The 27,278-nt window shown below is 46.0% G+C and overlaps 2 protein-coding genes, 2 long non-coding RNA genes and 7 other non-coding genes across 11 annotated transcripts; 2 read left to right on the forward strand and 9 right to left on the reverse strand.

The window, feature by feature from the left end:
• The first annotated feature begins 8,330 nt into the window (after positions 1 to 8,330).
• On the forward strand, positions 8,331 to 10,150 carry HEBP2 (heme binding protein 2). The gene is made up of 4 exons (XM_009810543.2): positions 8,331 to 8,405; positions 8,786 to 8,921; positions 9,177 to 9,342; positions 9,976 to 10,150. Exons 1-4 carry the CDS (start codon positions 8,331 to 8,333, stop codon positions 10,148 to 10,150), a joined length of 552 nt encoding a protein of 183 aa, XP_009808845.1.
• Positions 10,151 to 11,166: 1,016 nt separating this feature from the next.
• LOC132317643 (uncharacterized) lies at positions 11,167 to 11,755 on the reverse strand. Its single transcript, XR_009484128.1, has 3 exons — positions 11,698 to 11,755; positions 11,461 to 11,503; positions 11,167 to 11,290 (listed from the first exon to the last, which is right to left on the reverse strand). It is a non-coding gene; the product is annotated as an uncharacterized LOC132317643 (long non-coding RNA).
• LOC132317660 (small nucleolar RNA SNORD47) lies at positions 11,571 to 11,646 on the reverse strand. The gene has a single exon (XR_009484141.1). It is a non-coding gene; the product is annotated as a small nucleolar RNA SNORD47 (small nucleolar RNA).
• A 519-nt stretch (positions 11,756 to 12,274) lies between the features above and the next one.
• Positions 12,275 to 18,094, reverse strand: LOC132317605 (uncharacterized). Its single transcript, XR_009484121.1, has 9 exons — positions 18,066 to 18,094; positions 16,700 to 16,748; positions 16,127 to 16,166; positions 15,820 to 15,865; positions 15,383 to 15,414; positions 14,883 to 14,975; positions 14,248 to 14,273; positions 13,722 to 13,774; positions 12,275 to 12,806 (listed from the first exon to the last, which is right to left on the reverse strand). It is a non-coding gene; the product is annotated as an uncharacterized LOC132317605 (long non-coding RNA).
• LOC132317652 (small nucleolar RNA SNORD79) lies at positions 12,875 to 12,953 on the reverse strand. Its single transcript, XR_009484133.1, has one exon. It is a non-coding gene; the product is annotated as a small nucleolar RNA SNORD79 (small nucleolar RNA).
• LOC132317663 (small nucleolar RNA snR60/Z15/Z230/Z193/J17) lies at positions 15,258 to 15,343 on the reverse strand. The gene has a single exon (XR_009484144.1). It is a non-coding gene; the product is annotated as a small nucleolar RNA snR60/Z15/Z230/Z193/J17 (small nucleolar RNA).
• On the reverse strand, positions 15,493 to 15,575 carry LOC132317662 (small nucleolar RNA snR60/Z15/Z230/Z193/J17). Its single transcript, XR_009484143.1, has one exon. It is a non-coding gene; the product is annotated as a small nucleolar RNA snR60/Z15/Z230/Z193/J17 (small nucleolar RNA).
• Positions 15,934 to 16,015, reverse strand: LOC132317651 (small nucleolar RNA SNORD24). Its single transcript, XR_009484132.1, has one exon. It is a non-coding gene; the product is annotated as a small nucleolar RNA SNORD24 (small nucleolar RNA).
• Positions 16,242 to 16,308, reverse strand: LOC132317667 (small nucleolar RNA SNORD75). The gene has a single exon (XR_009484148.1). It is a non-coding gene; the product is annotated as a small nucleolar RNA SNORD75 (small nucleolar RNA).
• On the reverse strand, positions 17,096 to 17,173 carry LOC132317661 (small nucleolar RNA SNORD74). Its single transcript, XR_009484142.1, has one exon. It is a non-coding gene; the product is annotated as a small nucleolar RNA SNORD74 (small nucleolar RNA).
• A 3,992-nt stretch (positions 18,095 to 22,086) lies between the features above and the next one.
• On the forward strand, positions 22,087 to 27,273 carry ZBTB37 (zinc finger and BTB domain containing 37). The gene is made up of 3 exons (XM_009811494.2): positions 22,087 to 23,024; positions 24,428 to 24,527; positions 26,785 to 27,273. The coding sequence occupies exons 1-3, from the start codon at positions 22,102 to 22,104 to the stop codon at positions 27,271 to 27,273; spliced, it is 1,512 nt and encodes a 503-aa protein (XP_009809796.1). The 5' UTR covers positions 22,087 to 22,101.
• Positions 27,274 to 27,278: the final 5 nt, after the last annotated feature.

The following is a 27,278-nucleotide window of genomic DNA, read 5'->3' on the forward strand; positions in this document are numbered from 1 at the left end:
TGAGAAAGCAGAGAAAGAGAGACCAGGTCCTTAAAGAATCCATCTCTGGAGGCCTTACTTGCATAATCTAAACAACAAAAATGCCCACCAAAACCCCATACCCACTACCAAAATCTCCACTGTTACAAGATGGGAGAAGTTCTGATACGATCCGTACTCATGCAACTAAGATCAGGAAGAAGCTTAGGAGACAAACCCTCAGCTAGGATAACTGATCAATTTGTGCTTAGGTGGTTAGTTGGATCAACAGGCCAGAAAGAGACCGCTTTCCTACAGCCATACATGACTAATGCCTGCGTGCTGCCAAATACACTCCCGATTAGTCTGCAAGGGCTTTGTAATGGATTCCTCATTCTGCTTCACATTATCCAGTATGTACCACAGTGGTCTTCAACTCGTACTGCTGAAGAGCTATCACATTAGACACCCCTAGCAAGCAGCTCACCATTTTTTCAGTTTTCTCTTCATGTCTTTTTGGAAAAAGTGGAAAATATTATTATTTTAGGACACCATTTTCTTTAAGAATTTTCTAAGATGTCCTTATGCTCTGAGCCTGTTTCCATCATCTCTGGACATGTTTTCAGGTCACTGAGCCTTCATAGGGAAACCCTGGCCTCTCTAGGGCAATTTCCACATACCTGGGTCCTTCTCAGACTATTGGGGCTGTTCCCACCATCTCAAAATAAGCCTTCAGCAGAGTCAGGACCTTAACCCAGGCCCTGGGCAGAGGAGCAGCCTGCCTAGCAGGTGAGACGCAAGAGGCCTGGGGCTGCCACTGTGGTTCCCAACTACTTCTTTCTCTGTATGGCTTGAGAGCGTTATTTGTGGTACGGATTGTTGGTGACTTCAAATACTGGACTTCCCTATTGGTAAGAAACAATCAGTAAATGCCTGTTCTTCTTAAGGTTGTTTTTTTGAGCCCTCTCTCTGAGTAATGTTCTCAGATGATTGATGCCTGGCCCCTTCCTCTTCAGAGTTGTGTTTGCAAACAAGGTATATTCTCTTCACTTTAGGCTATAGCTTAACTCATTGATAATACCATTTAAAAAAGCAAAAATAGCAATACAATAGATTTGTGTCAAGGCTTTTTTCTAGCAAACATTACTACCTATGCGACCTTAATCCTGTTTCCCTGAGTGAGACGTTCTTATCTTGAAGATAAAAATTCACCTTGTTTCATATTCTTGTTTCTGAGAATAATCTGTCAATAGCAGAATGCAGATGAATTTGTAGGGGAAGATGAATTCACTTCCTCTCCTTCCAGCACTCGGAGAGGACTGCAAGTTTTCTGTGGATTTAGAGAAATATTAATGCTGGCTAAAGAAGTTTATGGAGACAATTGCTTGTGGGGTTCAGCTGATAGCTAGATCCCCAAACAGATCTGTATTAAAAATAACCCTTATTTTGGAAAGAAGCCAAGTGAATAAAGTGGTATATAAAGCTGAGAAACCTTCCAGTCTCTCTCTGGGCACCACAGACAGAAGACAGGAAGGTTTAGGAAGGTTTTTCATGGCAGCTGGAAGGAAGGATTAATTTAGGATTAATTCTCCAAACCTAGAATGATTCCAAAATGTGACCTTCAGCAGAGAAATCTTGGAAAATGCCAAGTCAAGAGTGCTCTGGAGTGGTGTTGGATGTAGGAAGCTTTTTATTTGGTCAAGAGCAGGCAGTTCCATGCAATCTCTGATGAAGTGAGCAAGGAGTCGCTCAGTTAGCGAGATTTTAGGTAATGCTGTCATTGAGTCAGCTGTTCAAGGTAGCAGGGAGATGCAATAGTTTCATGTGTCATTTGTACAAATTAGCTGGAATCAGGCAAAAAGCAGATGGACAAAATCCACATACGCATTTCCAGAAAGCAAATGGTTTTTGACTGAAGGCCAATCCAATGGTAACAAATTGGTGTGCTGTCATAAAATGCATAGGTTAGAGCACAAGGTCTAAATATCCTCTCATTAGAGTTATGGCAGAGATTTCATTTCCACCATTTGCAAAGCATAATATGGAATCTCCTTGGAACAGTACTATAGTACATTCAACTGCTTCTTTAGAAGATGGTACGCTTGCGCTTCTTCATTTTCCTTGCTGGAAGTGAGAATAAGATATAGAATGGAATTTGCTAAAAGGCTTTCTCTTTCTTTAGAGCAAGACGATAAGAGGCTTCTTTTGGGAGATGAATTTGCAGAAAACCACAGTTCATCTAACAACATATAAAGACACTTTTGCTGCCCTGGAATATTATTTACAGTAACTACAGCAACGTCACATGCTCAACTTCTGTGTTGTGAAGTAAAGGCTTCTGCACCATCTGGTAAGTGTGTGTTTGCAATGTCATCTATACGTGAAGAGTCTCAGTGCTTTTAAATCAAAATCATTACCAAATGCAAGGCTAACTGATGCTCTGCCAGGCTTAGGCAGAAATGCAAAACTGCCTGGAGCATTTGGGTTGAGACCACTTGTTAGAACAGGTGAGTGGCCATGCTCGGAGACACATGCATCCCTCTCTGTCCCTCACACGCAATTTTTTCATATTACGCTACAGACTTGTCAGTTACAAGAACATGACTCAAAGTTATCATTAACCATACTGTAACATTTTTCCCGGAGTTTCTCCAATCCTGACACAATTAGGTCAGTGGGAAGGAGTCACCTTTTTTGTGCAAGCAGTCTGCGCTCGCCTCCAGGGATAAAGGCAACTTACAACACACTTGCATGAATTTGACAGCAGCTATTGTAATGTTGCCACAGAGCAGAGGTAAGCATTTTTCCTTTACAGCATGTTGCTTAAGGTCTTGTCTTGCCTTGTTAGAGACAAGTGTAGATAGAGTCTACAGAGAGGAAAATGGAAATCACAAGCAATCGTATCACAGGCTTGTCCTTATACATCTCCAACAGAAGCTGCTAGCCTGAGAAAACATTACTTAAGTACAAGTTCATTACCGTGTTCTGCCCAGAAGTACCTGCTGAAAATAGCAAAAATAAGCTACAAACCGCATGCTTTTATGTGCTTCTGCCCTCATCTCTACTCCTTAAGGAAACACTAGAGAAAAACATTGCTTTGTCAGCTATTCTAGAAAATACCAGCCAAGTCCCAGGTGGCCCAGGTGGCCAAGAAGGCCAACGGCATCCTGGCTTGCATCAGAAATGGTGTGGCCAGCAGGAGCAGGGAGGTGATCATGCCTCTGTACTCGGCTCTGGTGAGGCCGCACCTCGAATACTGTGTTCAGTTTTGGGCCCCTCACTACAAGAAGGACATTGAGGTGCTGGAGCGTGTCCAGAGAAGGGCGACGAAGCTGGTGAGGGGTCTGGAACACAAGTCTTATGAGGAGCGGCTGAGCGAGCTGGGGTTGTTTAGCCTGGAGAAGAGGAGGCTGAGGGGAGACCTTATCGCTCTCTACAACTACCTGAAAGGGGGTTGCAGAGAGGTGGGTGTTGGTCTCTTCTCCCAAGTGACTAGTGACAGGACTAGAGGAAATGGCCTCAAGTTGCGACAGGGGAGGTTCAGGCTAGACATTAGGAAAAAGTTCTTCACTGAGAGAGTGGTGAAACACTGGAATAGGCTGCCCAGGGAGGTGGTAGAGTCACCCTCCCTGGAGGTATTCAAGGAGCGTGTGGATGTGGCATTGTGGGATGTAGCTTGATGGACATGGTGCTGTGTGGTGTTGGGTGGGTTGTGGCTTGTTATTGTTGTTGTGTGGCGTGGGTTTTGTGGTTTGTTTTTTTTTTTTTTTCCCCCCCAGGTTGGACTCGATGATCTTACAGGTCTTTTCCAACCGTACTGATTCTGTGTGTGATTCTGTGTGATATATAACATTAAACAGAGGTGTCGTAGGCTACCTTTGAGACTTAATTAACTGCCTGTTTAATTAGTACATTTAGGGCTCCTCTGTGGGCAGCAACTCTTTGCATTAGAGGTATAGTGTACAAGGAGAGGTTGGTATTTATGTAAGCAGTATGAGCCTTTATTACTGCCTGGTTTTGCTTTTCCCCATGCCGTAGAGACAGCCAGGCAAACTAGAGGTATACGTATGCCGTTGAACTTCCCTGTCATATGTTCTGCAAACTACTGGGACCTCAAGGTGCCAAAACAGTTCTTTCACTTTATTTTCCTGTGTAAAGGGCAAGGGGTACAGAGTTAGCGTACTCAGATTTTCCCCTCTGTGGAGGTACCAGTGAGACTGTGTGTCAGCTTCCATATCATAATCCCTTCCCCATCCCCCTAATTAGATATGGTTTTGGTATGTATATAGTTAAAGAATACATGCCCTCATGCCTGCCCTACTGTCTCTTCCAACTGTTGACATGTTCTCTCCATTTATATGTGAAAAACAAGAGTGTTGGAAAACAATCTCTCGGGAAAACACTGATGATTGTTCTCCAACCTCGGGCTACTCCACCAGGAACAGTTAGCTCTTTGTCGGGGACAGAAACATCAGCTGGACACATGCAAACTGACTGGGGATTTGTTCTGGGTCTCTCTGCTTCAGAAACAAAACGAGAATTCACAGGGGGCTTGTGTTTGTTTATCTACAGATTAATTGCCCCCTTTTCAAGGCAATACTTCTCTGTGCCCATGATTGGGGTAGATTTTGTGAGATTTACCAAATTGTTGTGGCTGGGTGTAGTTTTTTACATGGCCTTCTCTTCTCTGGAGAAAATGGTTACTAGTACATACTTGACAGGAATGTTAGGGTGACAGAGTAATGTAACAGCTAACCTTACACAAGCGTGCCTTTAGCTTCTGAGCAAAGATCGTGAAGGAGCAGCTTCTGCTTCTCCAAAACGCCCTGCTGATTTTCCTGTTTGACCCAAGCAGAACACAGGTAAAATTGAAAGTTTACTCCATAAAATGGAAGTACAAAGCATGCAGAAAACTGGTTCTGTATTTCAGGCCTTAGCATGTTCTAATATGCTCCATTAGCAAACCACTCTTCACACCACCCCACTTCCGTGGCTTTAGAGAGCTTTGTGGCTTTAGAGGTAAGCTTGCAACTGCTATTTGGCGTGCTTTGGGGTTTTTTTATTCCCCCTTTCGGTATAGGAGTGTATCACACAGCAACCTGATGAAGTTCTCTGCAAGCAAAGTCTGTTTCCTGTTAAAAAGTCATTCTCAGCTATTGATTTTGAATGTCCCAGAGAGCTTAGCTGAATTTGGCTGCAAGGAATTTGCACAAACCATGACAAAACGTGGGAGGTGTTCTCAGAACTAAAACTGTGAAGTTTAATCTGCCCTATTGTGCCGGTACCTAAATATGCCTGGAGCTGCAGCTGGTTAAATGAAGAGTTCAGCTTCACTTTGTGTATTATAAGCAGGACAGAATGTCACAATAGCTTTGTATAACCCCTTTGTGCAGATATCCAAGGGCTAAGGGGGCTGATTAGTGTCAAATACCGCTCAAAACAGACAGCCATTATAGAACACTGTCTGTCTTTCATAACATGCCAGCAGAAATCTCATGAGGATGGTCTTACTGTAGTTTGCAGCCAGATTTCTACCTACCATTTCACCCCAGGGGCAAAAAAGAAAAATTGTCATTCTGTACCATCACTCTCATGTAATCTGAGCCGGGGGGGGGGGGGGGGACACACGACACACACATTATTTACATGAAATTCTTTCTCTCGAGAGAACAAAACCTGCCGCTGACCCTGACAAAAGTAGGCACAAAGCCATGGAAACCAGGGGAAGTTACACACGGGCACAAAACTGTTTATGGAGCTGGATCACACACTGGACCCAATGTTGCCCCGTGGGCAGTAGGTGGGGCTTTCGGCATTTGCGTGGGAGCTCTCCAGTGAGACCCAGAGGAGGTCAAGGCTACAACTTTCTGGTTTTCCTAACAGCATCTCCCTCCAGGAGGGCTGAGGCATGGGCGGAGTTTGGGGAAACCAAAATAAACACTGACACGCAGCATCTTGTGAGTACGTGCAGCCTCAGAAGGACAGACTGCCGTAGCTAGAAGGATAAGGACAGCTTAAAAATGTAAGTATGTCTACTTTAGCTGCTTTCTTTATATAATTAGAGGCTTGTGGAATGGCATGTTCTGGCTACGCTTACTCGCTGCATGGGTGTAATCTGTGAAGATGCCTGCTATGCTTTCCGTCCCTTTGGCCCATGTGCTAACAGCTGCAGAAAAAGCCTAGACACCCTACAGTAATATTTATATGAACAGATGGAAATCTCAAAGCTAAGCTTTCCTAAAAGATCTAAAAATTAATTCAACTGTAAATATTTGGAGGATTCTTCTCAGTTTGCTCCCCCCCCCAAGCATTGATTTATGTAATTCAAAAATACTTTGTACATGCAGTTACCAACAGTACTGGCCACAAAGTTATAGAAGAGCTGTGAGAGATCTAACCAGCAGTTAAGAAAAGGTGTGGCGGGGAGGGGTGGGAATTGGCAAGTAGAGACAAGCCAGCTCGTACAGCAGCTGCTACAACAGCATGTGTTGAAAGGGAGGAACCTTTACTTCTCTGCTTTCTAACATACCCGGGGAGCCCATGAAAAGGAGAAATGTGTTTTCTATCAAGCCGTAGCAAGTAGAAAGTGAAGTGACAGCAAAGCAGCATCACCTTTGCCTCTGAAATGGCAATGGATAAAATAAATTACCGTAGCAGTTTCAGTATAATTGCTCACAGTTGCTTCTAATAGAATTATTGGATTCCTGCTTTATTGTTATGCTTTGTTGATTTGTATGTGTATTAGAGTACAACTGTCCAGCTTGGGACCGTGCAGCAGTCCCTGGTGACCAGTCATTCTGGTGAAGACTTCTGAAGATGTTGTATCTTCAGGCTGGGATAGGGACGGGGACAGCGCCTGCTTTTAAGCGCCGGCATCAGTCTCCTGCTGCGTGGTTCTCTGACCCTCCCTTGCTCTAGGGTGACAACTGAAGGAGCTGCTAGAAAAAGCTCAACACAAGTGCTCTGTGCACTACTTATTTTAAGGATTCTAAGTGAAATCAGTGCCAGCAGGTTTTTTGGGCGTTTTTTTGATAAAAGCTTTTCAACCTCATAAAACCCAAAGAGAAAACTCCTTGTAGCCACCTCTAAACCAGGGTACAGAAGAGGATTAATAGTACTCAATAGTAGTCTACATGTCATAAGAAAATGGAAACAGGTAAGAAGGTAGTCAGGTAGCCCAAGGCAGTTCTTGTTTACAAAAATACTTTCACAAACGTCATGTTAAAGATGGCATGTAGTTTACCACTGGAAGTGGGACATGCTGTGAATTGCATCAGTGTAACTTTAATGCTAAAAGCCCATGAAAAAAGTTGAGCCAAAAGTGACAGAGCAGTGGCTTCCCGTTGTGTGGGCAGCTATGAACAGTTGAGGAGGCGAAGAAATGAAAAATAACCTCAAAGTTTGTTGTTACCCAAGATATATGCAAATAAGTCACGTCCTGAGAAGACAACGTACTATGATCTAAGAGTCAAGGTAATTGCTGAATTAACTATGTGTCGTGTTTGCAACGTGAAGTGCAAAGGACATCGTAATGCAAGAGAAAGCAGAGACTTTCTCAGGATGTAGGTTATGCACTACGATCTGCCCGGTATAGACAAAGATCATAAAAGGCTAAAATCTCAAGACTTTTAACCAGATGTGATTATTTCAATAATGATTATTTTCGCTTGCTGTATTTTGGGACAGTGAGAGGAAGCTGAGTGTTTTCATGTTTTCAGCTTTTTCCTTCCACATGAAGGCCATCTAGGAAAGTAGCTACATATTCCTATCCACAGGACTCTGGGGCTAAAGGCCTTAAGAAAGGTATCAGCTATTATAAAAGGTCAAATAAAGTTATGGGCTTAGTCAATACTAGAGCACCCATCATCACCAATGCCTTTCCATCCAAGAGCAAAGTGGTTGAACTTCTCAAGTTCCTTTTACTTACAGATTTCCACAGAACTGCCACTTGCAGAATCGCAGCCTCCCGTTTGGCTGCCAGGAAATGCCTTCACTTCACGTAGCAGTGAAGGCAGCATAACCTGGAAGATGAAGACTCCCGCATCAGCCTAGAGGTAGCTTCTTGGTCCTGATTCTCTGTTGGTTCCTTCAGGGCCAAAAGGATTTCAGCCCTTGTTGAATCATTGGGGGTAAGCAGTGGAATCCAGGCCTTTCACAATTTCAGAGACAACTGCCTTTTAGAAAGCACCAGTCTTTTGCCCCAACTTTTCCAGTCACTTCTCAGTGTAGTGTTACTGAAAGGCTGGAGACCAGAGGCTAAGGAAAAGCTCTTTGACATCAGGCAGGAACAACCTAGTGCTTTCTTCTTCCCCACGTATACTGCATTGATTGGAGAGGCCAATGAACTGTGTCTGCCTTTCAGCTCTGGCAAGATGATAAAATCCTTCAAGCAAACATTTCTGTCCCTGGACCTGCAGTCCCCTCGGTGGAGCTCAGCAGAGACGATGGTAACTGCTAAAGGCTAGGGGAACAGAACTCTCTGCGGTCAGGGTGCTGCAGAGCTAAGGTGGATTTGGGATTCTTAGTCAGATGAGTGTGGAGGAGCAGGGAAGCGTTATTATGGACACTGTTAACACCAAATTGCAAAGGGGAAGAGGAACACCTATTTATAAGCTCTGAGGGGCTTAGCCTAAGGCAGAACAGGATGGTTTCGCAAGGGAGGCATCAAATTGTTTGTTGTTGGGGGTATGCCTAAAGTCTGCAGCTAAGAGGCTGCCCAGTGTTATGATTGCAACAATACTTCCATGCTGATTTGGAAAGAGCAGTATTAATTGATGTCATCTGTAGTATTCATCTCATGGTTACTGTGACTTTCGCTAACTTTCAGGCAAAGGATTACGAACTACGTCAGTATGAGACAGCGAAGTGGGTCAGCACAGTCATTAGGGGAGAGACCCAGAAGGAGGCGATGCGCCAGGGTTTCTGGAAACTCTTCCACTACATCCAAGGGAAGAATGAGAAAGGTACGATATGCTGGTTTTGAACTGCAAGAAGCACAAATGGGAGATGAAGCTGAACAGTGTGAGACAGTAGATGAGCTGTAGGACAAAGCAGGTTCACTTCCCTGGCCTAACACCCTTGTGACTCCATTAGGCCATTACACCTGTGAGGTTGCTTTGGTTGCTGCTTTTAGGATAAGTCTGCATGACCCTTTACACCAGCACTTAGGCACTGTCTTTGCTTGCAGCTTAGAAGACTCTTCTTTTTCCACTCTCTAGAAATGAAAATTGATATGACTGTGCCAGTCACATGCCTGCTAAAATCTGGCTGCACAGACTTCAAGATATCTTTCTTTGTGCCATTTGAACATCAAGACTCCCCACCACAGCCCACTGACTCAGATGTGTTTATTGAAGAGCGAAAGGCAGCAGCTATCTTTGTCCGGTAAGCAGCATCAGCTATTGAAAAGGGTTAATCTATTAAGAGTCTGGACTACTCTTTCTTACTGTGGCTATATCCTGCTGTTCAGAGCCTTAATTGACAGAACTCCAGCATTTGGAAGTTTTACTTATGCTTGGGTATCTTACTAAGAAGAAAAAGAAATGACCAAGTTTTGAAACACTCATTTTTCAGGAGACTCTTGAATACTGCATTGAGAGAGTTTTATAGAAATGCAGCCTACAGGATCTTCTCCTATGCTACAGAAAGAACACCTAAATCACTCTTCCAGCCCCCTTTACTTGTAGTCCCAAACTTCCACAAAACCTGCACAGCAGTTCTTTATTACAGAAAAAGTCCCCAAAGCTACACTTGCCCTCTCTGCATGTATTAAACCCACAAGCAACAATCTGTGTCAGCTGACACTCTCAGAATTGCAAGCAACTTTAGTTTTTGTTTTCCTTTTAATCCTATGTTTTTAAAATAGCATAGATAGCCACATGCTCCCTGACAGCTAGTTCTGCATAGTTTACCGAGTAACTACAATTGCATCCGGAGTGCTCAAACACTACATGCTTTGCAAGCCTGAAGCTTCCTCTTGTAAAAATCAAAACCCCTTCCCCTTTTCACTTCTACCAGGTCCTTCGGTGGATTTGCCTCCCCAGAGAAATATGCAGAGGAAGCTGAAGTCTTGGCCAGAGTCTTAAGAAACAGAGGCCAACCATTCCACGAAGACTTCTTCTATACTGCAGGCTATGACAGTCCCTTCAAGCTCTTTAACAGGCACAATGAAGTGTGGTATTTTAAAAAGTAGGGGGGGGGGGGCAATATTAAGAGGCTACTAATCCACTCTGGATGAAAACAGACTTTAATAATTGCTTTTGCTTTAGTGCAGAAGAGATTTAATTTGCACATGGACACAGTATCATGTCTAATTCATTTTCTCTAGGATGAAATACTACTCTGGCTAAAAAAGATTTCAGCTCTTTCTACAAGATGTAATTTAAATTCAAGTAGATTGTACCAGCTGGAGTGGGAGGGAGATATGACAAACCTATTCCTCTTATTGAAAGGTTCTGGGGAACACTAATAATCTGAAAATATTCCTGCAGAACTGTTTAGACATCTAGCTTTAGTTCTCATTAGAAGTGCTACAAGCAATAGCTCAAGTGTTACTGAGAGTAAGTTCTTCATAGAGCTGACTTTTCCCACATTGATACCACTCCTGAGACAACAAAAAGATGGGGAAAACTAAGTTAGTCAGAGAAGAAGCCTACCATTAATGGATTTTGGGAAGCAGCAATACCTTAGCAGGCCCTAGTGCCTCACAAGCAGTAACTTTTTTTAAATAGTGTATCAAAATCCCCCACTTCTCCACTCAACTATTTTTCTTCCTCATGGAGGCTGGATGCTGTCTTGCTCCAGATTAATGCCAGTGACCAGATTAGACTAAGAGTCCAGTGGAAAAGGGTGAACAGTGTCCAAGCTGTATGCTTATTCTGTGCACATCATCTGCACCTGAACATGTAATACCAGACTTACTGGGGGCCTGTAATTTTAGGAGCAAATACACAAGTAGTAGTGTTTAGCTCTCACCTACAAAACACTAATTACTACTTCAATTATTCAGCTTTGTCCAAATCTTGGTATTGGTCAGGTCAACTGCAGTCTGCACACCAGCAGTATCTGACACCTAAGTTAAGACACTTGCAGGACTAGCATTTAAACTAGTTTAGTCCCTGCTCTAAATCAAGCATTTGAAGCTTTTATGAAGTAGCCTAGAGCTGTTTTACAGCAAGCTGTTCAAGTCAGAAAGCAGTTCACAACAGGTAGAGTTTACAAATTTTTATTGGTTCCAATCAATACCAGGCAAACATTACCCATGTGGTTAAAAAACCTTGGCTTTTTTAATGCTGTTCATGCAAGTGTAACCCATTATTCTGCAATCTTCCACCTATTAAGACAGACATAAGAACCATTGTAAGGCACCAAACCAGCACAAGAAGCTTGCTGGGAACAACTCAGACCTTAGATTTTCATCTCTGTTCAGAGAGAGAGTTCAGGCTAAGGTTATCATCATTTGTTCCAGCACATGTATTTCATTATTACTACAGTTACACTCACCTTCTCAGTTCTCCATACAGTAGTTTCAAAGTTGCCTCCTCACCTAAAGCAAGAGAACACCATTAACATATGCAGTGGCACAACCACTAAAAGCTCCACAGCAGCTTTGTAACCTCAGAGAAAAGTGGAACGGAAATTATAATATCACAGTAATTCATTTGGCAGAATCAAATTTCATCAGTGGCTACAAATATTCACAGAAGTTTTTAACAGAATTCATCTGCTGTGTGGTCTTACCCAATGAGGCTGCAGCCAGCACAGTCCTTTCCTGAGAAAGAGAGAAGGGTTGTTTCAGGATAACGGACATCACTATTAATCCTTTAGTTAGTTATCTGTGAAATTCTATTCACTAAACTAATTTTACCTACAAGAAGCCTGCATTTCAGCTGGCAACTGACAAGAACTTCAACTTGCAACACCCAAGAGGATATATAAAGCTTACAAATCCTAACTGAATTGGAAATACAGAATTACTAACACTGGAAGTAGCAGGGAAAAGTACAAAGCTGCTACTTGCTTTGTGATAACCATCCCTAACAGAAAGCTGTATTCTATGAGTTTTGGTACTTAAAATACAAGTCTACTAGAAATCATCTTGAAAATCTATCCTTAAAGGTGAGAACCACTCTGCTGGAGGAGACAAGTTTGTACAGCAATCATCCCGAACTTGATTCTAAATTTGTGTACAGCCAACATAACCAAGATTAGCAAAAATTACTCAGTAGTGACAACCACAGCATACAGGGTTGGTGTTTTGTTTTTCTTTTTAATTCAAGAGTGCAGTGTTACAGTGTCAGTTCACAGAATAGCCAGATACAACTCCTGTCATAACTCGTATCAGATATGTTTGCTGCTGTGCATTCTGCTGTACTACATTATCAACACTGTATTGGCTAAGGGGTGTCCACTGATTCAGTTCCTTTACTACTTCCACTGTGTGAAGACATTCAGCAATAAAAATGCAGTTTTTAAGAGTCATTCAGGCCACAACTTCTGTTCATACAAAGACAACTCTACATAAAGTTTACCCTTGACTACAGTTCAGGAACTGTCAGGGATCTGCTCAGAAAAAGTCCTTCCTTTTCATGTCAAATTCAGAACTACATAGAAATGCAGTGCATTCTTGCTTCAAGCACATCATGTTTATTCCCACAGTAGCTGAGAGTGGGAGAATCAGAATACAATAAAGGAAGACAAATCATATTACAGGACTAATTTTAGGCACCACTACCTAGGCATTTAGCACAAAGACAATACTCCAGTAATTATCAAGCCCCATGTGCTCTACACTTACCTCAGACCTAAGTTAGTCTTGTTTCTCACACAAACTCCCCACGAGCTTCACTCTGTAACAAGTGAAATTTTATTAACACACTCTCCTTGGCAGCACTTCAAGAGTTAGTTTGAATGCGTGTACTGTTTCAGTGCAAGAGTCCTCCTCAGCCTCTTTCAGAGAGATTCCCATTGCTTAGAGTTAATCATCACAAACAGTACATGCTTAGAGAAGCTTAATGTTTTGTTACTTTTGTTTCTCCTTAGAGGAGGACCTGACCTCAGCATTTCAGACTTTACTCCCAACCACATCTTCATTCACATCACGTAAAAGCTCTAATCTAGCTATTGAGACAAGTAATTTACCCCTTTGCTCTAACTACTAAGATCAGCGCTACTCCCTGCAAAAGCCCACTACTTAATTTAACCTGTGAAAAGTTAAATAGCAAATAATTTTTTGGGTTTTGGTTAGCACAAGCTCTGTACTGCCAGGTTACTATACATTCATTCTTATCAACTAAAAAGAAGCAGTCCATAGCAGTTACATTATTTCAACTGGTCCATACTACTTTTTTCAGTTACAGAAAGCAGTTAACATTCTCAAGTAGTAAAAAAGTCTTATGGCAACTGAGAAGCAGATTCTCAAATCTAGGATAGACACAAGAAAATGAAATGTCAGTCCAATGCTGATGTTACTCTAGAGCCTCATTAAGCCTTCCAGTAACTCCTTTGTCCATTACTGTTACAATCATCACTGTATCCTATCACTGTCTTTGGTCACAAACTATGAGATTTGGTCCCTAGCACCTTGGGTAAGTGAACCCTATAGGCTGCTGGTAACCTGTGATCTATTAGCAGAGGTAAGAAAAACCTCAAAGAACCTTCTGCATAACACTGCAGCTACACTGCAAGTAGAGGCCAGCACCTAGTAACCTCCCCATCACCCATCATGCAGTTCTGACCAGTCACATGCATTTGTGCCAACTTACTTTTGCTGGTAGCACTACCAACTCCATCACTCCAGAGCTCCACCGCACCAGCCCTGGAACAAAGCAAAGTATCAGGACAGCACACAAGCAAGCACATAAGGATGAAATCTAGTCAGGTGCCTGAAGTCAGATAGAGCTAATTGCAGACCTCCATGATTGAAGTCAAGTAGTCACATCTCATCACCCAGGCAGCTCACATTGTCAGTCACTGGACTGCTATCTGCTTTAGGCTAAGGTTGCTATGGGGAAGAGGGCAAATACATAATTATAGCTATCAAGGCAACTTCATGAGCTCACAGGCACACAGCAAACAGCTTAGCACAAACCAGCCTGTCAAGGATGGGCCTTATCCAGCAGTTCTCCCCTTAAGCATCCTCCTGTTTCGGCAAATATGCAAGCAGCAGCCAACACTGGCGCTTTGCACCCCACCCCCACCCCCCCCCCTCCAGCTTACATGCAGTTAAATACTTCACTTCTAGGCATATTTTTTTATGTTAATACTTACAAAATTAAAACAAGTACTTACATCACAATGAGAAACACTTCAGAAGCCTGCAAAGGAAGAGCTGCTATTAGACAGGGTCCAGCAGAAAGTTTTAGCCTAAGAATAGTTCCAGTGAAATACTGTATCAGTGTTTTGTCAAGTTTTATCCTCATTGGGATCAGAGACCTGATTCAGCATCATCTACAGTAGACTGCAACACTCCCATCCCCTTCCATAAGGGAGGCCCAAAGCCATCTCCCAGCATTCTCCCCAACACCCTTGAGATGTTAAACCCTCAACCCCAGAGCCTGCTGGAATTGCAGAAAGGAGCAAGCCTCTAAATTGCAGAGTTCAGTGACATGAACTTTGTGCCAACACCTAAGTTGGCCTAAAGCAGGAAAAGCATTTCAGATAGTAAAGTCATAGTACTGCTACATTCACCATTTAGTCTCAACATGCACATTCTAAAAATCCTTAACACCGCAAAACAATTACTTAATACTTTTATTGTGAAGCATAGAGGATCTGAAGGCACACATTGAGTACTTCTGCCTTTGCTTCAGATTTTCCAGAAAGAAAATGGATTGGCAGACCCTCTTATCTCCAAAAGAAAACTCCTGAGCTCAGACACAGCACAGCCAAATGCAGCATCCATCTAAAAAATGTTTTTCAATTACCTTCAGTGAGGAAGGCCTTGTCTTCACCAACATCAGTAACAGGTGAAATAGCTTCTCACACTGGAGACACAGGTATCCTCTGTCCAGGGCAGCCTGCAAAACAGCATCACTTACAGAACATGGAGCGCTAACACCAGGTCAACCAAGATTTTGTGTTACTGAAATAGCAAATTTACTCCGCTGTATTTGTGCTTAATTTCCCAAGCACAACCTACTCTATCCTTCTATTCATCCTATTATTTTTTTTAACATTTAGCCCATTTATTGATCTGCTGAAACAAATTCTCAAAAACACATTCACAGAGCAAAAGAAAGTAGTGTTTCACCCTCAGCTTTCCACGTGAATTGTCTGTCAAACTTAGCCTAAGGTACAGGAGGCTGCATCAGATAGGAGCGAAAGATGGTAACAGCGTGATCACCACGGGTCATCTGCTGAACTATGCAGTCATCACACACAGCCTTTTCACACATCAGGGACATGCAGGCAATACAATATTTACCTTGCACAGCTTATAGCTTCATCTCCCAGTTCCTGCAACAAAAGAAAAATATCAGATTCCCTCAGCCTTCGTGGCCAAGCATACACCTCCTAGCGAGAGATCACAAGAGCTAGATACATCAGATAGGAGCGAAAGACAAAACTCTTTTCTTCACAGGATATTCTGCTGAACTATGCCATCATCACTGTATCTGCTCTGGAATAATAGTGCTAAGTAATAACCTCTTGTGACAGCTTTGAAAAATTGAAGTTCTCCAAATAAACCACAAAGAAGTATTCAAAAGTTTGTGATTACTAGCAAGTATCAATTGTTTCTGCATATCAGTGGAAATTAACCCCAAAGTACTTCCCTCCCATTTTACACATCCCACCCTTTCCGCTGCAGTGTTTCAACAGCTCCATGGAAGAAACCCCAACATAAGACTACGCATTTCTTACCAGGTGATGTTTCTGCTGCAAGTCTTCCAAGCATACAATTCAAATCCTGGAAGAAAAAAGCTTATGAACAGTATATTCAGAAATCAAAACATCAAGGGGAATTCTAAGTTGTTGTGCCTCAGCAGAAAGTTATGGTGGTAAAAGTTCTCATCATCTTCTTGATCAAGAGTAGCAAATAACGGTCATCATTGTGGCACCAGAGGGAAAACTTGCTCAGGGAATAAAGTCTGCCTACTGATGTTATTAGAACAAAAGATACTGTCTAGACACCATTTTAGGTTCAATTTTCAGTTAAGTATTTTTTTACCTTGTGAACCAGCATCAAGTCTCCATATTCAGTGGCAGATCTGAAAGAGAGAAGAGTTTCAGACGCTTGTAGAACTCGGGGAGTACCTCTGGCAGTGACGCTAAGCACAGAAAAAAGCCTCAGCATGGAGTTTTCAGAAATCACTTCTGTCCACTACTCTTATACTGAAACCATCATAGGCTCCGATTTACTTATCAATCCCAATAGTTACAGGTTCTTTTTGAAACAAGCATCAGGCACTTTTCTCCAAAGAAACTATTTATTGCTGTGGATGGTGAAACAGTAGTAATGAAGGAAAAAAGGCATCTAGGGTACTATTACAGCCTGGTTAGAGGCCAGACTAGTAGTTCAGACACAACAAGAGCCTCACATCTATTTTCTAGTACAAAGAAACAGGTGACTTTCCCAGTAGAAGAGCAAGGATTGCCTGAAGAGACACCACAGATGATTACTGGATTACAAACACAGATCCTATAATTTCCTGAGATACAAGAGTACTCCAGGCTAGTTGCTCTCAGTGTTCCTACACATTAATACTCAATTTAAACTCTGTATTTCAGAAGCAGCACCTACCTGCTTCAAAGCCATGAGCGAAGGAAAAGTGTAGCTGATGCATCTTAAACTGAAAACAAGATATTATCCGTTAGTTTTTCTTCTAAGAATGAAGATTTCTGTTCACATATTCTTTTGAAAAATGCAAGTAAAATTCAGAACAATGCTCTGAGCCTTAGACTAAAGCTCTCCCCTGATGCAATCTACGCCGCTACTCTTTTAAGAGACCAGGCCACAAAAATAATTGCTAGCTGTATTTTTGAGCAGGACAGAACCACTGAACTTTTTATTTTTTTACAGCTTCAATTCTAGTGGACAAGCACCAGGTCAGTCCTGCAGCCATGAACTTTGTTTGGCTGCTCTGAAAGGACCGCGTGGCATTTCAGCCATGCCAGATACACCACTACACACTATTCCATGCCCTGCTCAGATATGTTGGTATTCATCACCCTCTCAGATGTCCCTACCAACATAGTTTTCATCATGTGCAGGCACATGGAAGGCCAAGAGAGCTACCATACTACTTTATCAACATGGGGCCTTTAATTGTAACATTTAGAAAGCTATTACCCAGACCACATGGCACGGGTAAGGCTTATTATTTACAAATAAACTATTCTGCAGGGGACAATCTCCACCTTCCCCACCATGAAAGGGCTCTCCCCAGCCTGGCATCTGCTTCCTAACATTAATTTACGGATGAGCAGGCAACCCCTAATCCTAACACAACGCTTATATTTTGCACATGCAACACTTTCCATTTACCGGTGAAAACTACCTTCCTAAAAGCTTAATGCAGAGTTGAAAGAAAAGAGAAGCCTGAAGCTGATCTCTGCACCTGCCACACACCATCTCGCCATCTTCCAGGAGCATTTCCCGTGGGAAAACGCTTCCCGACGAGACCCCGCCACGCGGGCTGTGCCCCGCTTCTCACCAGGCTCCCTGGAACTCTTGCCCCATCGCAAGCGAGCGCAGGCCGCAGGCTCGGCCTCCCCGCCGCGCTCGCAGCCAGGGCACTACCCAGCCCTCCCCACAGCGGCGCGGGGCGACGGGCCTCAAGACAAAGAACCACAGGCCTACCATCTCCCCGCGGCCTGCGCTGGCCTCCCCTTCCCGCAGCCCGCGTGGGGGCTCCACGGGATCCCCCTCTCCCACACGACCCCCGGTGGGGTCTCCGCTGCTTTGCCCCCCCGCCCCGGGCCGCCACGAGGCGGAGTCCCCTCAGGACGCCCCAGCGGCCTAGGCCGCAGGCCAGGCCCCAGCGAGCCAATCCACCTCCATCCTCCCTCGCCAGCGTCCATCGGGGACCAAGCCCCACCCGCAGCGCCTCCACACCGTCCCCCGGAGCGGCACGGGCCCACACGGGCGGGAAAGCTCCCCCACTCACCGGCAGGGCCGCGACAAGCGCCCCACACCCCCTCCCGCCGCGGGCCGAAAAGACCGACGACCGCCCTGCGCGCCTTTTATATAGTCGCGGCGCCGGTCACGTGAGCGCGGCGCGGCGGGCGGAGCGCGACCCCTCCCCTCTAGCGTCACGGGGGGCGTGGCGTGCCGGGGCGTGCCGAGGGGGCGTGTCGCGGCGGCGGGCGGGGGAGCGATGCGCGCCGCGGCCTCTCGGGCGGGAATTTTCTTCCGGGGTGCGGCCCGCTCGGGGGGTTTCGCTTCCGGGACGGCGCTGCGGGCCCTTCCCACCCCCGCCAGGTAGGTACCGGCGCGGCGCGGGCCCGGCGGGCCGGGCCGGGCGGGGCGGGGCGGGGTGGGGTGGGGCAGGGGGAGGCCCGGGCCCGCCCCGCCCGTGAGGCGCCGTCACGCCCGCGGGGGCCGGCGCAGGGGGCCGGGGAGCGCGGCCGCGCCCCGCCGCCGCCCCTCCTCCCCTCAGGGCCGCGGGGCGGGGGCCGCCGGGCCCGCTCCCCCCTCCCGCGGGGCCTCCGCCGGCCGGGCCCGTCCCTGCCTGGAGGGAGGCTCGGCGGGTCCCCCCCCGGGCTCGCCCTGTCCCTCCGGCCGGCGCTGTCCCCCGCGGGAGGGGGAGCGGTGCGTTGTCAGCCCCGCGGGCGGGACGGCGTGGGGTTGGTGTCGCCCCCGGGGTGCGGGGAGGCTGGATGTCGGTGTGCCTTCTCCGGGCACCCCCGGGTTCGGGTCCTCGGGGGCGCCTCTGCAGCTGTCAGGGCTAAAAATGAACCGTAGTCAGCTCGCGGCGGGAGCGGAGGCCTGGAGCCATCGCTGCCGAGCCATTTAGCGGGGAAAAAAACCAAGCCCCGTTAAATTTGCTCTTTTAGCTGAGGCGGGGAAGGATGAGGAAGGCGGCGTCTCTCATCTCAATTTAGAATTCCTATCTTTTATATCTTTCTTAAGCTCCCATCGTCATTTGAAAGTAGCCAAGTTGGCCGGTCGTGGTAAATCTCAGCCCCAAATACCGAGACTTTCAGTTCCACCTCCTCTAAGCGGGTCCCCGGCTTGACAGTTTTCTGACAAAGGATATATTCAGAGTGAGCATCATCTGCTGCAGATGCTCTGCCCCGGCTTTTGAAGAGGGCCTGATGGATCGAGAATTTCTCCTGGTCTTGGTAGTTGCAGTTGCCTCCCAGAGTGAAAGGCATTGTCTGAGATAAGTAGGTCCAAGTCTCAGCTGGTGACACTTTGAATTGTATTAAAAAGAGATAAGTGTCTCAGTATGTTCTCTGTAAAGAGCACTGCTCAGCGGGAGATCCCACTCATCCTGCAGATAAAGGCTGAGATGATGAACGTGCGGTCCAGCACCAGGAAAGGCAAAAATTGAGATGTCGCTGCGCTGCTGGCGCGTGAGCGTACGATAGACTCCTTACCCGGGAGGACAGAAATCGTCTTCTGACAAGGGTAGTTTGAACCAAAAAGAAAGATTCCCCCTCGCCAGCCTCTGACTGAGGTTGTCTCCAAAGCATATCATAAAATGCCGCTTCCTCAATACTGAGGTAAACGAAGCTACGTGGGTCCTTTTCTCCTGCCATCAGCGGTGGACGGAATTTTCCCTGCTTTCAGAGCAGAAGCTCACAAATAGTTTTTCGGGTTCCCCTGGGAGCAGCTGACTTCTGGCCGGGGCCATACGCAGCCACGCTCAGCAGTTAGCGTCTGATTATTATTTTTTCCCTTCTCTTTCTGTACGTCCTCAGCTGACCCCCTGAGAAACGAACGGTCGGCCTCTGCCTCCAGCCTCACCTCCCTGCGCGAGCCTGCCTGGGTGCTCGCTGCCTCAGCAGGGGTGTTTCACCTCGCAAAGGATGCCTGCCCGCCTTCCCTTTGCTTGCCTTCCTTCAGAGAACGCTTAGGGCTTTATCGCTCTAGAAACGGGAGGTTTGGGAAGACGATGAGATTACAGGCTCCTCGATCCTGTAAACGTTTGCACTTACGAGATTTTGGCTGTGTGAGCGTTCCTAATGGTGTAAGGGAGACAGCTCATTTGAGGACAACCCTGCGTGTGTTTAAATGCTGCAGGGTTAGTGCCAGAGATACCAGCCCTGCATGAGAGGAAACAACTTATTCAGGTTATTTGCACTTCCATTTTTTATTTTAATGACCATCGGTACAACACAAACACTGAGCAGACAGTGGGGAAAGATCAATTTGATAAGATACTGTATTTCTCTGTGGTTTGGGGTGGGACATCATGTAATGGTTAGCTAATCCTGCTGCTGTATCCTCCTGCAAAACAGAGAATGACAAAGCTTGACGTTCTTGATGGTGCTCGCGAGATCCCTATTCCTCCGCGCTACGGTTTTTCTTTCTTTTCTTTTTTCCTTCTAAAGGGGAAGGGGGCAAAAAGTTTTCAGACCTTCTTACTACATCAGAAGAAAAAAGGAAAACAACAACATACCACCCCCGTTTCCTCCCCTTTGCATGTTACTGGTAACGTTACAGGTAAGACATCGGATTTTCTATTTCACCATGTTTTGTGCGTTTGGAGTTCTGCTCTTAATGTCATGTTGATGCGGACCTGTGTGCTGTACCTGCTTCCTTAGCTTTTGTGAGGTTTATTGCTTTCTTCTAACGATAGAGGAAGGGCAGAAGAAGCCTTAAGACGTGGCGCTGTTAAGCCGCGCCTGGTGAAGTTTTGTGCACTCCTGATCTCACCTACCCCAGAGACTCGCGGCCGTCCGGCCATTTAGTCATCTCTTTGCACGACTTCACAAGATTGACAGGCTGTCCTGCAGCTTCAGGTTTAGTAACATATTTTGCCAAGTTTGCACAAAGTCTGCTTGGGCATATGAACATGCGCTATCCTGCAGCGTTCATAAATTGAAAAAAAAAAAAGTCCTTCAAAGGCACATATGCTTTACTGTGTGGTAGTCCCTTCGATCCTGAGATTTCTCGGAGTAGGCACTATGAGCCTCGGTATTCCTGGCCTGCCTGAAATTGTTTTGATATCTGCAGCACTCTGCTTAATCGACACTTCAGATGCCATCCAGCTTGGAAGCTGTTCGTGCCTCGAGTGGTCTTTAATGAACATATTTACTTTCCTTTTTCGTTCTTTTTTTTTTTTTTCTTTTTGGGCAAGTTTACATCTAATTTTGGATCATTCTGAATTTTTACCATATATGGTCAGGGCTCCTTTTCAAACTTTGCCAAAATGAAATGTGATGATTATAGAAAAATGAATTATGGAAGGGAAACTAGGAGAGCTAGTTTGTTAATCCCCATTGTTCATAAGTTGTCTTTTGCTGTATGCAGTATCTCAAACTACACGCACGTCAGCTTCTTTTGCCAGGGAGTCACTTGTGCCCAGTGGATGGTCTCATTAGCTGGTGTTTAGAACTGGATTCTGTTCTTTTTCTTTCACCAGCCCGTTGTATATTTTCTGCCACGTGACAGAAACGCCACATATGATGAGTATCTTGCTTTTAACGACGTACTTAAGATGTCTTGAGGTCAAATGTGTGCCGGTCAGCTTCTGAAAAGTCTCTGAGGAGGATTTAGGTCCCGGTGTCTCCTTCCCGATTCCTGTTCTACAAAGGAGGGATAACAATATTACTTTCCCTTTTCAAAGTGCTTAGAAGGTACAAGTGCTAAGTATTTTAATCCGTTATGCAATCAGTTGCCTATTTTTAGTACCTGAACCATTTTTAATGTTCTTTTTACAATGCAAATGTGCTTTTATTGAGGCTGACAGAACGAACTGTTTTGAGCACTTAAGCCATGGGGAATGGGGATCTATCGGGGACTGTTTTAGCGTTAACTCTTGTGAAAGGTGGTGTACAGCACATAAAGATCAGAGAACTGCTGCAAGGTGCTTGTAAATTAAATGGTGAGAGACGTCTCTAAAAATGCCAGTGTTTCAAACTGCATGAAAGTAGGTGAAAAATGTTTTAAATGCAAATGATAGATTAGCTCTGTTAACAATGCTATTTTTTCCCCCTTTCCAGTAGGGTTGTGCACCTGCAACTGGGACAGCCATGGAGAAGAGTGGGAACATTCAGCTGGAGATTCCTGACTTCAGTAACTCTGTCCTGAGCCACCTGAATCAGTTACGCATGCAGGGTCGCCTGTGCGACATTGTGGTCAACGTCCAGGGGCAAGCTTTCCGCGCTCACAAGGTGGTGCTGGCTGCCAGCTCGCCCTACTTCCGCGACCACATGTCCTTGAATGAAATGAGCACCGTTTCCATTTCTGTCATCAAGAACCCTTCTGTTTTCGAGCAGCTCCTTTCCTTTTGCTACACCGGTAGGATATGTCTGCAACTGGCTGACATCATCAGTTACCTAACGGCCGCCAGTTTCTTGCAGATGCAACACATCATAGACAAATGCACGCAGATTCTCGAGGGAATTCATTTCAAAATCAACGTGGCAGAGGTGGAGGCAGAATTGAGCCAGACCAGGACAAAGCATCAGGAGAGACCACCAGAGTCTCACCGGGTGACGCCAAATCTAAACCGTTCTCTGAGCCCGCGTCACAACACCCCGAAGGGGAGTCGCCTGGGCCAGGTTAGCACGGTGCTGGACATTCGGGAGCTCAGCCCGCCCGAGGAGTCCACCAGCCCCCAGATAATTGAGCAGAGTTCAGATGTGGAAAGCAGGGAGCCCATACTACGGATTAACAGAGCGGGACAGTGGTACGTTGAGACAGGAATGGGAGACCGCGGGGGACGGAACGACGACGACGTCCGGGTGCTGGGAGGAGTACGCATTAAAACGGAGAACCTGGAGGAGTGGCTCGGGGCAGAGCATCAGCCGTCGGGAGAAGACGGGAGCAGCGCTGAGGAGGTCACTGCTATGGTGATCGACACCACGGGCCACGGATCGATGGGCCAAGAGGCTTATGCGTTAGGGTCCTCCGGGGCCAAAGTGGTCAGGCCAACCAGCAGTGAGATTGACAGGTGAGTATTCTTTAACTTAATTACTGACCTTAGCTGTAAGAGGAGATTGTGCAAGATTTTCAGTTGGCTGGGTTGGTCCCTTTGGAACGTTTCCCCCTTCTATTTCCTGTGGCCATCTCGAGCATAAGCACCGAAGGAATTTTTTTCCTGGTGTTAGGAAGTGTATCTGGATTAGGTTATAGTATTTTGCCTGGGTAGCGATCAGACCAGGATCTCCAGGTACAGGCTAGCTTGGGAAATTAATTATTAGCGCTTAGAGGTGCATAGGTTGGCATCTCTACCTCTTGGTGTATAGCTGAGGTGGGTTTTTTGTCTAAAGGAGATACTGCAGTTCAGTCTCAGTAGATACCATGCTCAGCATCGGAATTAACGAGGTCACGTACAATATGTGTTACGCAAAGTGTCATTGCAATGATGCCTTCTGGCCTGAAAATCTGGGGGTGGTTCTGTTTGAGAAACAAGCTGGTCCCAGCTGTAGGCCAAGAGGAAATTTTCTTCCTGGTGGTCCAGTACAGCAGTGGGTCATGGGTTTGCGTCTTCTGAAGCAGTGGAAGTGGGGAGCCCATCGGCCTCCGCTGTTGTTTTGATTTATATGAAAGAGCAGAAAGCCTTTACTGAAAATAGGTGGTGAAATCTGCTGTGTTTTGATTCTCCGTCCATCTGCTTCCCCTCCACTCCAGCATTTGTTTCCTTGCCCTTAGCTCAGACCAAAGAGCGGATCTGATAAAGGGCAGATCCGTTGTGTTTGGGGGGTTTGTATTTGGGGAGTTTCCCTTCACATCTGCCTTCTCTTCTAGCTCAATCCCTCTAGTCCCATGGGGGAGCAGCTACCTGGAAGCAGTGGATATTCTGTCACTTGTCGCTTGATAAATCAATCAGTGGGAATGATCTTGAGCTGGCCCTTGGGAGAGCGACCCTTTCCTAGTTCCTTAACTCTTTTCCATGATCAGCTAGCCTCGAGCATCTCTTTTTGCACGGCACTCAATATCCACTGTTTCCTACCTGGAGTCCATCACATCACTTTTGTTTCACACTTGAAAGGGGAAGGAGGGCGAGGGTGGTGAATGAGAGGTGCCCTTAGAGAAATGGTTTCTTCTCCTGTTGTACGGTTCCTGAGTCACTGGGCCCATATCGGTTTACTTGCGATAGCAACCGAAAAGCTCTCTGTTACTGAACTGGAAGCCAAATGACTCAGTTTTATTTTTCAGATGTTAAGACTGAAACCACAGACCAGTATGACTTGGTTTTTCCTTTATACTTGCGCTGTTCCGCCTCCTGTGTGTTAGCTGGTGAGGATGAAGAGATGCTATACAGGTGCCTCTATTGCTCACCCGTTGTTCTAAACATCGTAGTGACCTGATGCCCATTAAAAACTCCGTTTACACTCTTCCCCCACCCCACAGATTTAGCCCTTCTGGCAGCATGGTTGCTGTGACTGAGCGGTACAGATCAAAAAGCGAGTCTCCCGGGCGGATGGATGAGCCCAAGCAGCCCAGTTCCCAGGTAGGCAGATCAAGAAGTTTGCAAGTAAATGTTGGCATTGAAGGTGAAGGGGACTATGTTGTGATGAAGTGTATAATACTTTGTATTTGCAAGCAATACTGTGTGTGAAACAAGGACCTTTTACCGTTGCAAAGGGTTTAGTTGCTCGCGCTGAGACCATATGCCATTGGTATATGATTTAAAACTGATTTTGGCTGTCGTTTGGGATTTCAGCCAGATACCTGGAAAACATGAGGAGTTTCTCTTGTTGTCTGAGGGCATAAATATCAACCCTCGTTCTGGGCAGGCCGCCAGCTCCTGAGGAGAAAGCGTATTTGCCTGCAGAGTTGGATCTTCCCTAAAACACTGACAGCAAATGCCTGAGCTGAGAGAGGAGGTGTTAGTTGGCTTCTGTGGAAGACTGAGGGGTGACAACAGCTGAACCTTTCCATGCTAGTACCAAAACCATTCCAAAAAGCCTTCCAAGCACTACACCAGTAAACCTTCAGGGTGGAGTCTCCAAGGACTGTGGATTTGTACAGAGGTCTCTGTCTCATCCCCAAGGGACTGCATTGCGTAGCAGAATTTGCAACACAAAGTAGCTCTGAATTCTCTGCTTTCCTGGGATGCGGGCACAATTTTGGGGTAGGAGGGAGAGATACGCAGAAATGCAGGAGGGCAGTGGGCTGTAGGGTGCAGCAAAGCGGGACACGGTGGTAATACCTGTGCCTGATCAATTTTATCTGATTTTTTGTTGCATGCAGTCAGTACCGCAGTGGCACCGAAGTGCAAGTGTATCACGCAGCACTCTTGTGTGCCTGGCAGATAAGTAATGTGTCAGTTCGTAATCAGATGACTTTGCTGGAGGCAGGTGAGGAGTTACTAGACTGCTTTGCCCTTGAGTAAGACCAAGTGAAGCAAGGGGAAAAAAATCATGATTGCTGTCTGCTAACTGTAATATGCTTCCATAAAACGAAAGATACCTTTATGTTCCTATTTTGCCGAAGCTTTGTTTTGCGTCCTCAGAATACATCTGGAAAATTTCAGGTCAAACTAACCCTCCAGGGAAAACGTGACATACAAAGCAATTTTAGCTGTACATACAGAAAAGCTGCTATTCCTTCTCCATCGTGAGATGGCCTCAAATGTAAAACCATAGGCTGCCACCTACATGGGAAGTATCATCACCTTCCTCTCTTCTGGTATCGCCATATCGATGCTAAAAATAGTCTGCCCTTGATCCCTGCCCAGTGGCAGTGGTAGAGTGGAAAGAAAGTACCGTAACTTTGTGCATCTCCGTTAGTCCTGAGCAGCTTACCAGTGCTTCTACAGTCGGATTCAACGGCACCTGGCACAGTTACGCTGCTGCTCGCGCGTGCACAGCCTTGGTTGCCGGAGGAGATGCCCTCCTGCTGTTACGCTGGTTGCTTGTCCGCGTTTGGCATTGTTGGGAAACAGCGTAAGGCTTGGGAGTGCAAATACTGCATCCTCCAGCACGGAGGCATTCAGGAGACCGTCTGTTTGTGCTCGTTCTGAATACGATAGCCGGAAGCGGCTGTCCTAGAGCCCGAACTTGCAGTTCAGGGTTACCCTTGGTTGCTTGTCTTTCTGGCTTCAGAAAATAACGAGGAGCCAGCTAGTCCTTGCTGTGTGACTCGGGCCAGGCGTGCTAGCTCTCTGTGCTGCACATCCTCCCCTGCAACGCCGCGGGCCTGGGATGGGTTACGCAGCCATTTAGGCAAACATGATTCATTATGAAATGAATCCTGAATGACACCTGAATAAATATCTGTGTAAAATGACACCTAAAGAGTTTCAGATATGACTTGTAGTTTATTCCACCTTCATGTTACTGCAAGCTCATCGATTGGCTTCTTTTTTCAACCATTAGTAAGTTAAATAGAATGTGGGATACGGTATCTTAATCAAACTGGCCCAAGTTTTAAAAAAAAGGAACATGTATTGACACGTTTGAGCCTCAGCTCAATCAGTGGCTAAGTGCCCTCCTGACAAGGGCTGTCTTCTTCCGTGGATCTAGTGAATGACTTGGCAGAAGGGGCCCACAGCAGAGGTTTCTAATTGATTGCTCATTTGTCTTCAGCCCCAAGGCTCCAGTTAAGCACTTAAATGTGTGCTTGAGGTTGAAGACATTAGTGCCGCTGATTTCGAGGTTTGGCACATGCTTCAGTGCTTTACTGGCTGGACTGGGGCCTGATCTTCTTTCCTGCAATTTATTTTAGGCTGCTTGTTATTTAAATCTCTGTTGCTTCCTTCGCAGGGGGAGGAATCGGCCATGCTTGGAGTGAGCGGTTATGTGGAATATCTCCGGGAGCAGGAGGTTTCAGAGCGCTGGTTCCGGTACAACCCACGGCTCACTTGTATTTACTGCGCCAAATCCTTCAACCAGAAAGGCAGCCTGGACCGGCACATGCGTCTCCACATGGGCATCACGCCTTTTGTCTGCCGCATGTGTGGGAAGAAGTACACCCGCAAGGATCAGCTGGAGTATCACATCCGCAAGCACACAGGCAACAAGCCCTTTCATTGCCACGTCTGTGGCAAAAGCTTCCCTTTCCAGGCCATCCTCAACCAGCACTTTCGCAAGAACCACCCTGGCTGTATGCCTCTGGAGGGGCCGCACAGCATCTCCCCCGAGACCACCGTCACATCTCGGGGGCAGGCGGAGGAAGAATCTCCTCCGCAGGAGGAGGCTGTTGCTGTGGGGGAGACGGCACAGGGATCTGTGTCCACAACTGGGCCAGATTGAAACAT

This window comes from Gavia stellata, chromosome 10 (assembly GCF_030936135.1).
Source record: "Gavia stellata isolate bGavSte3 chromosome 10, bGavSte3.hap2, whole genome shotgun sequence".
Lineage (NCBI taxonomy): Eukaryota > Metazoa > Chordata > Aves > Gaviiformes > Gaviidae > Gavia > Gavia stellata.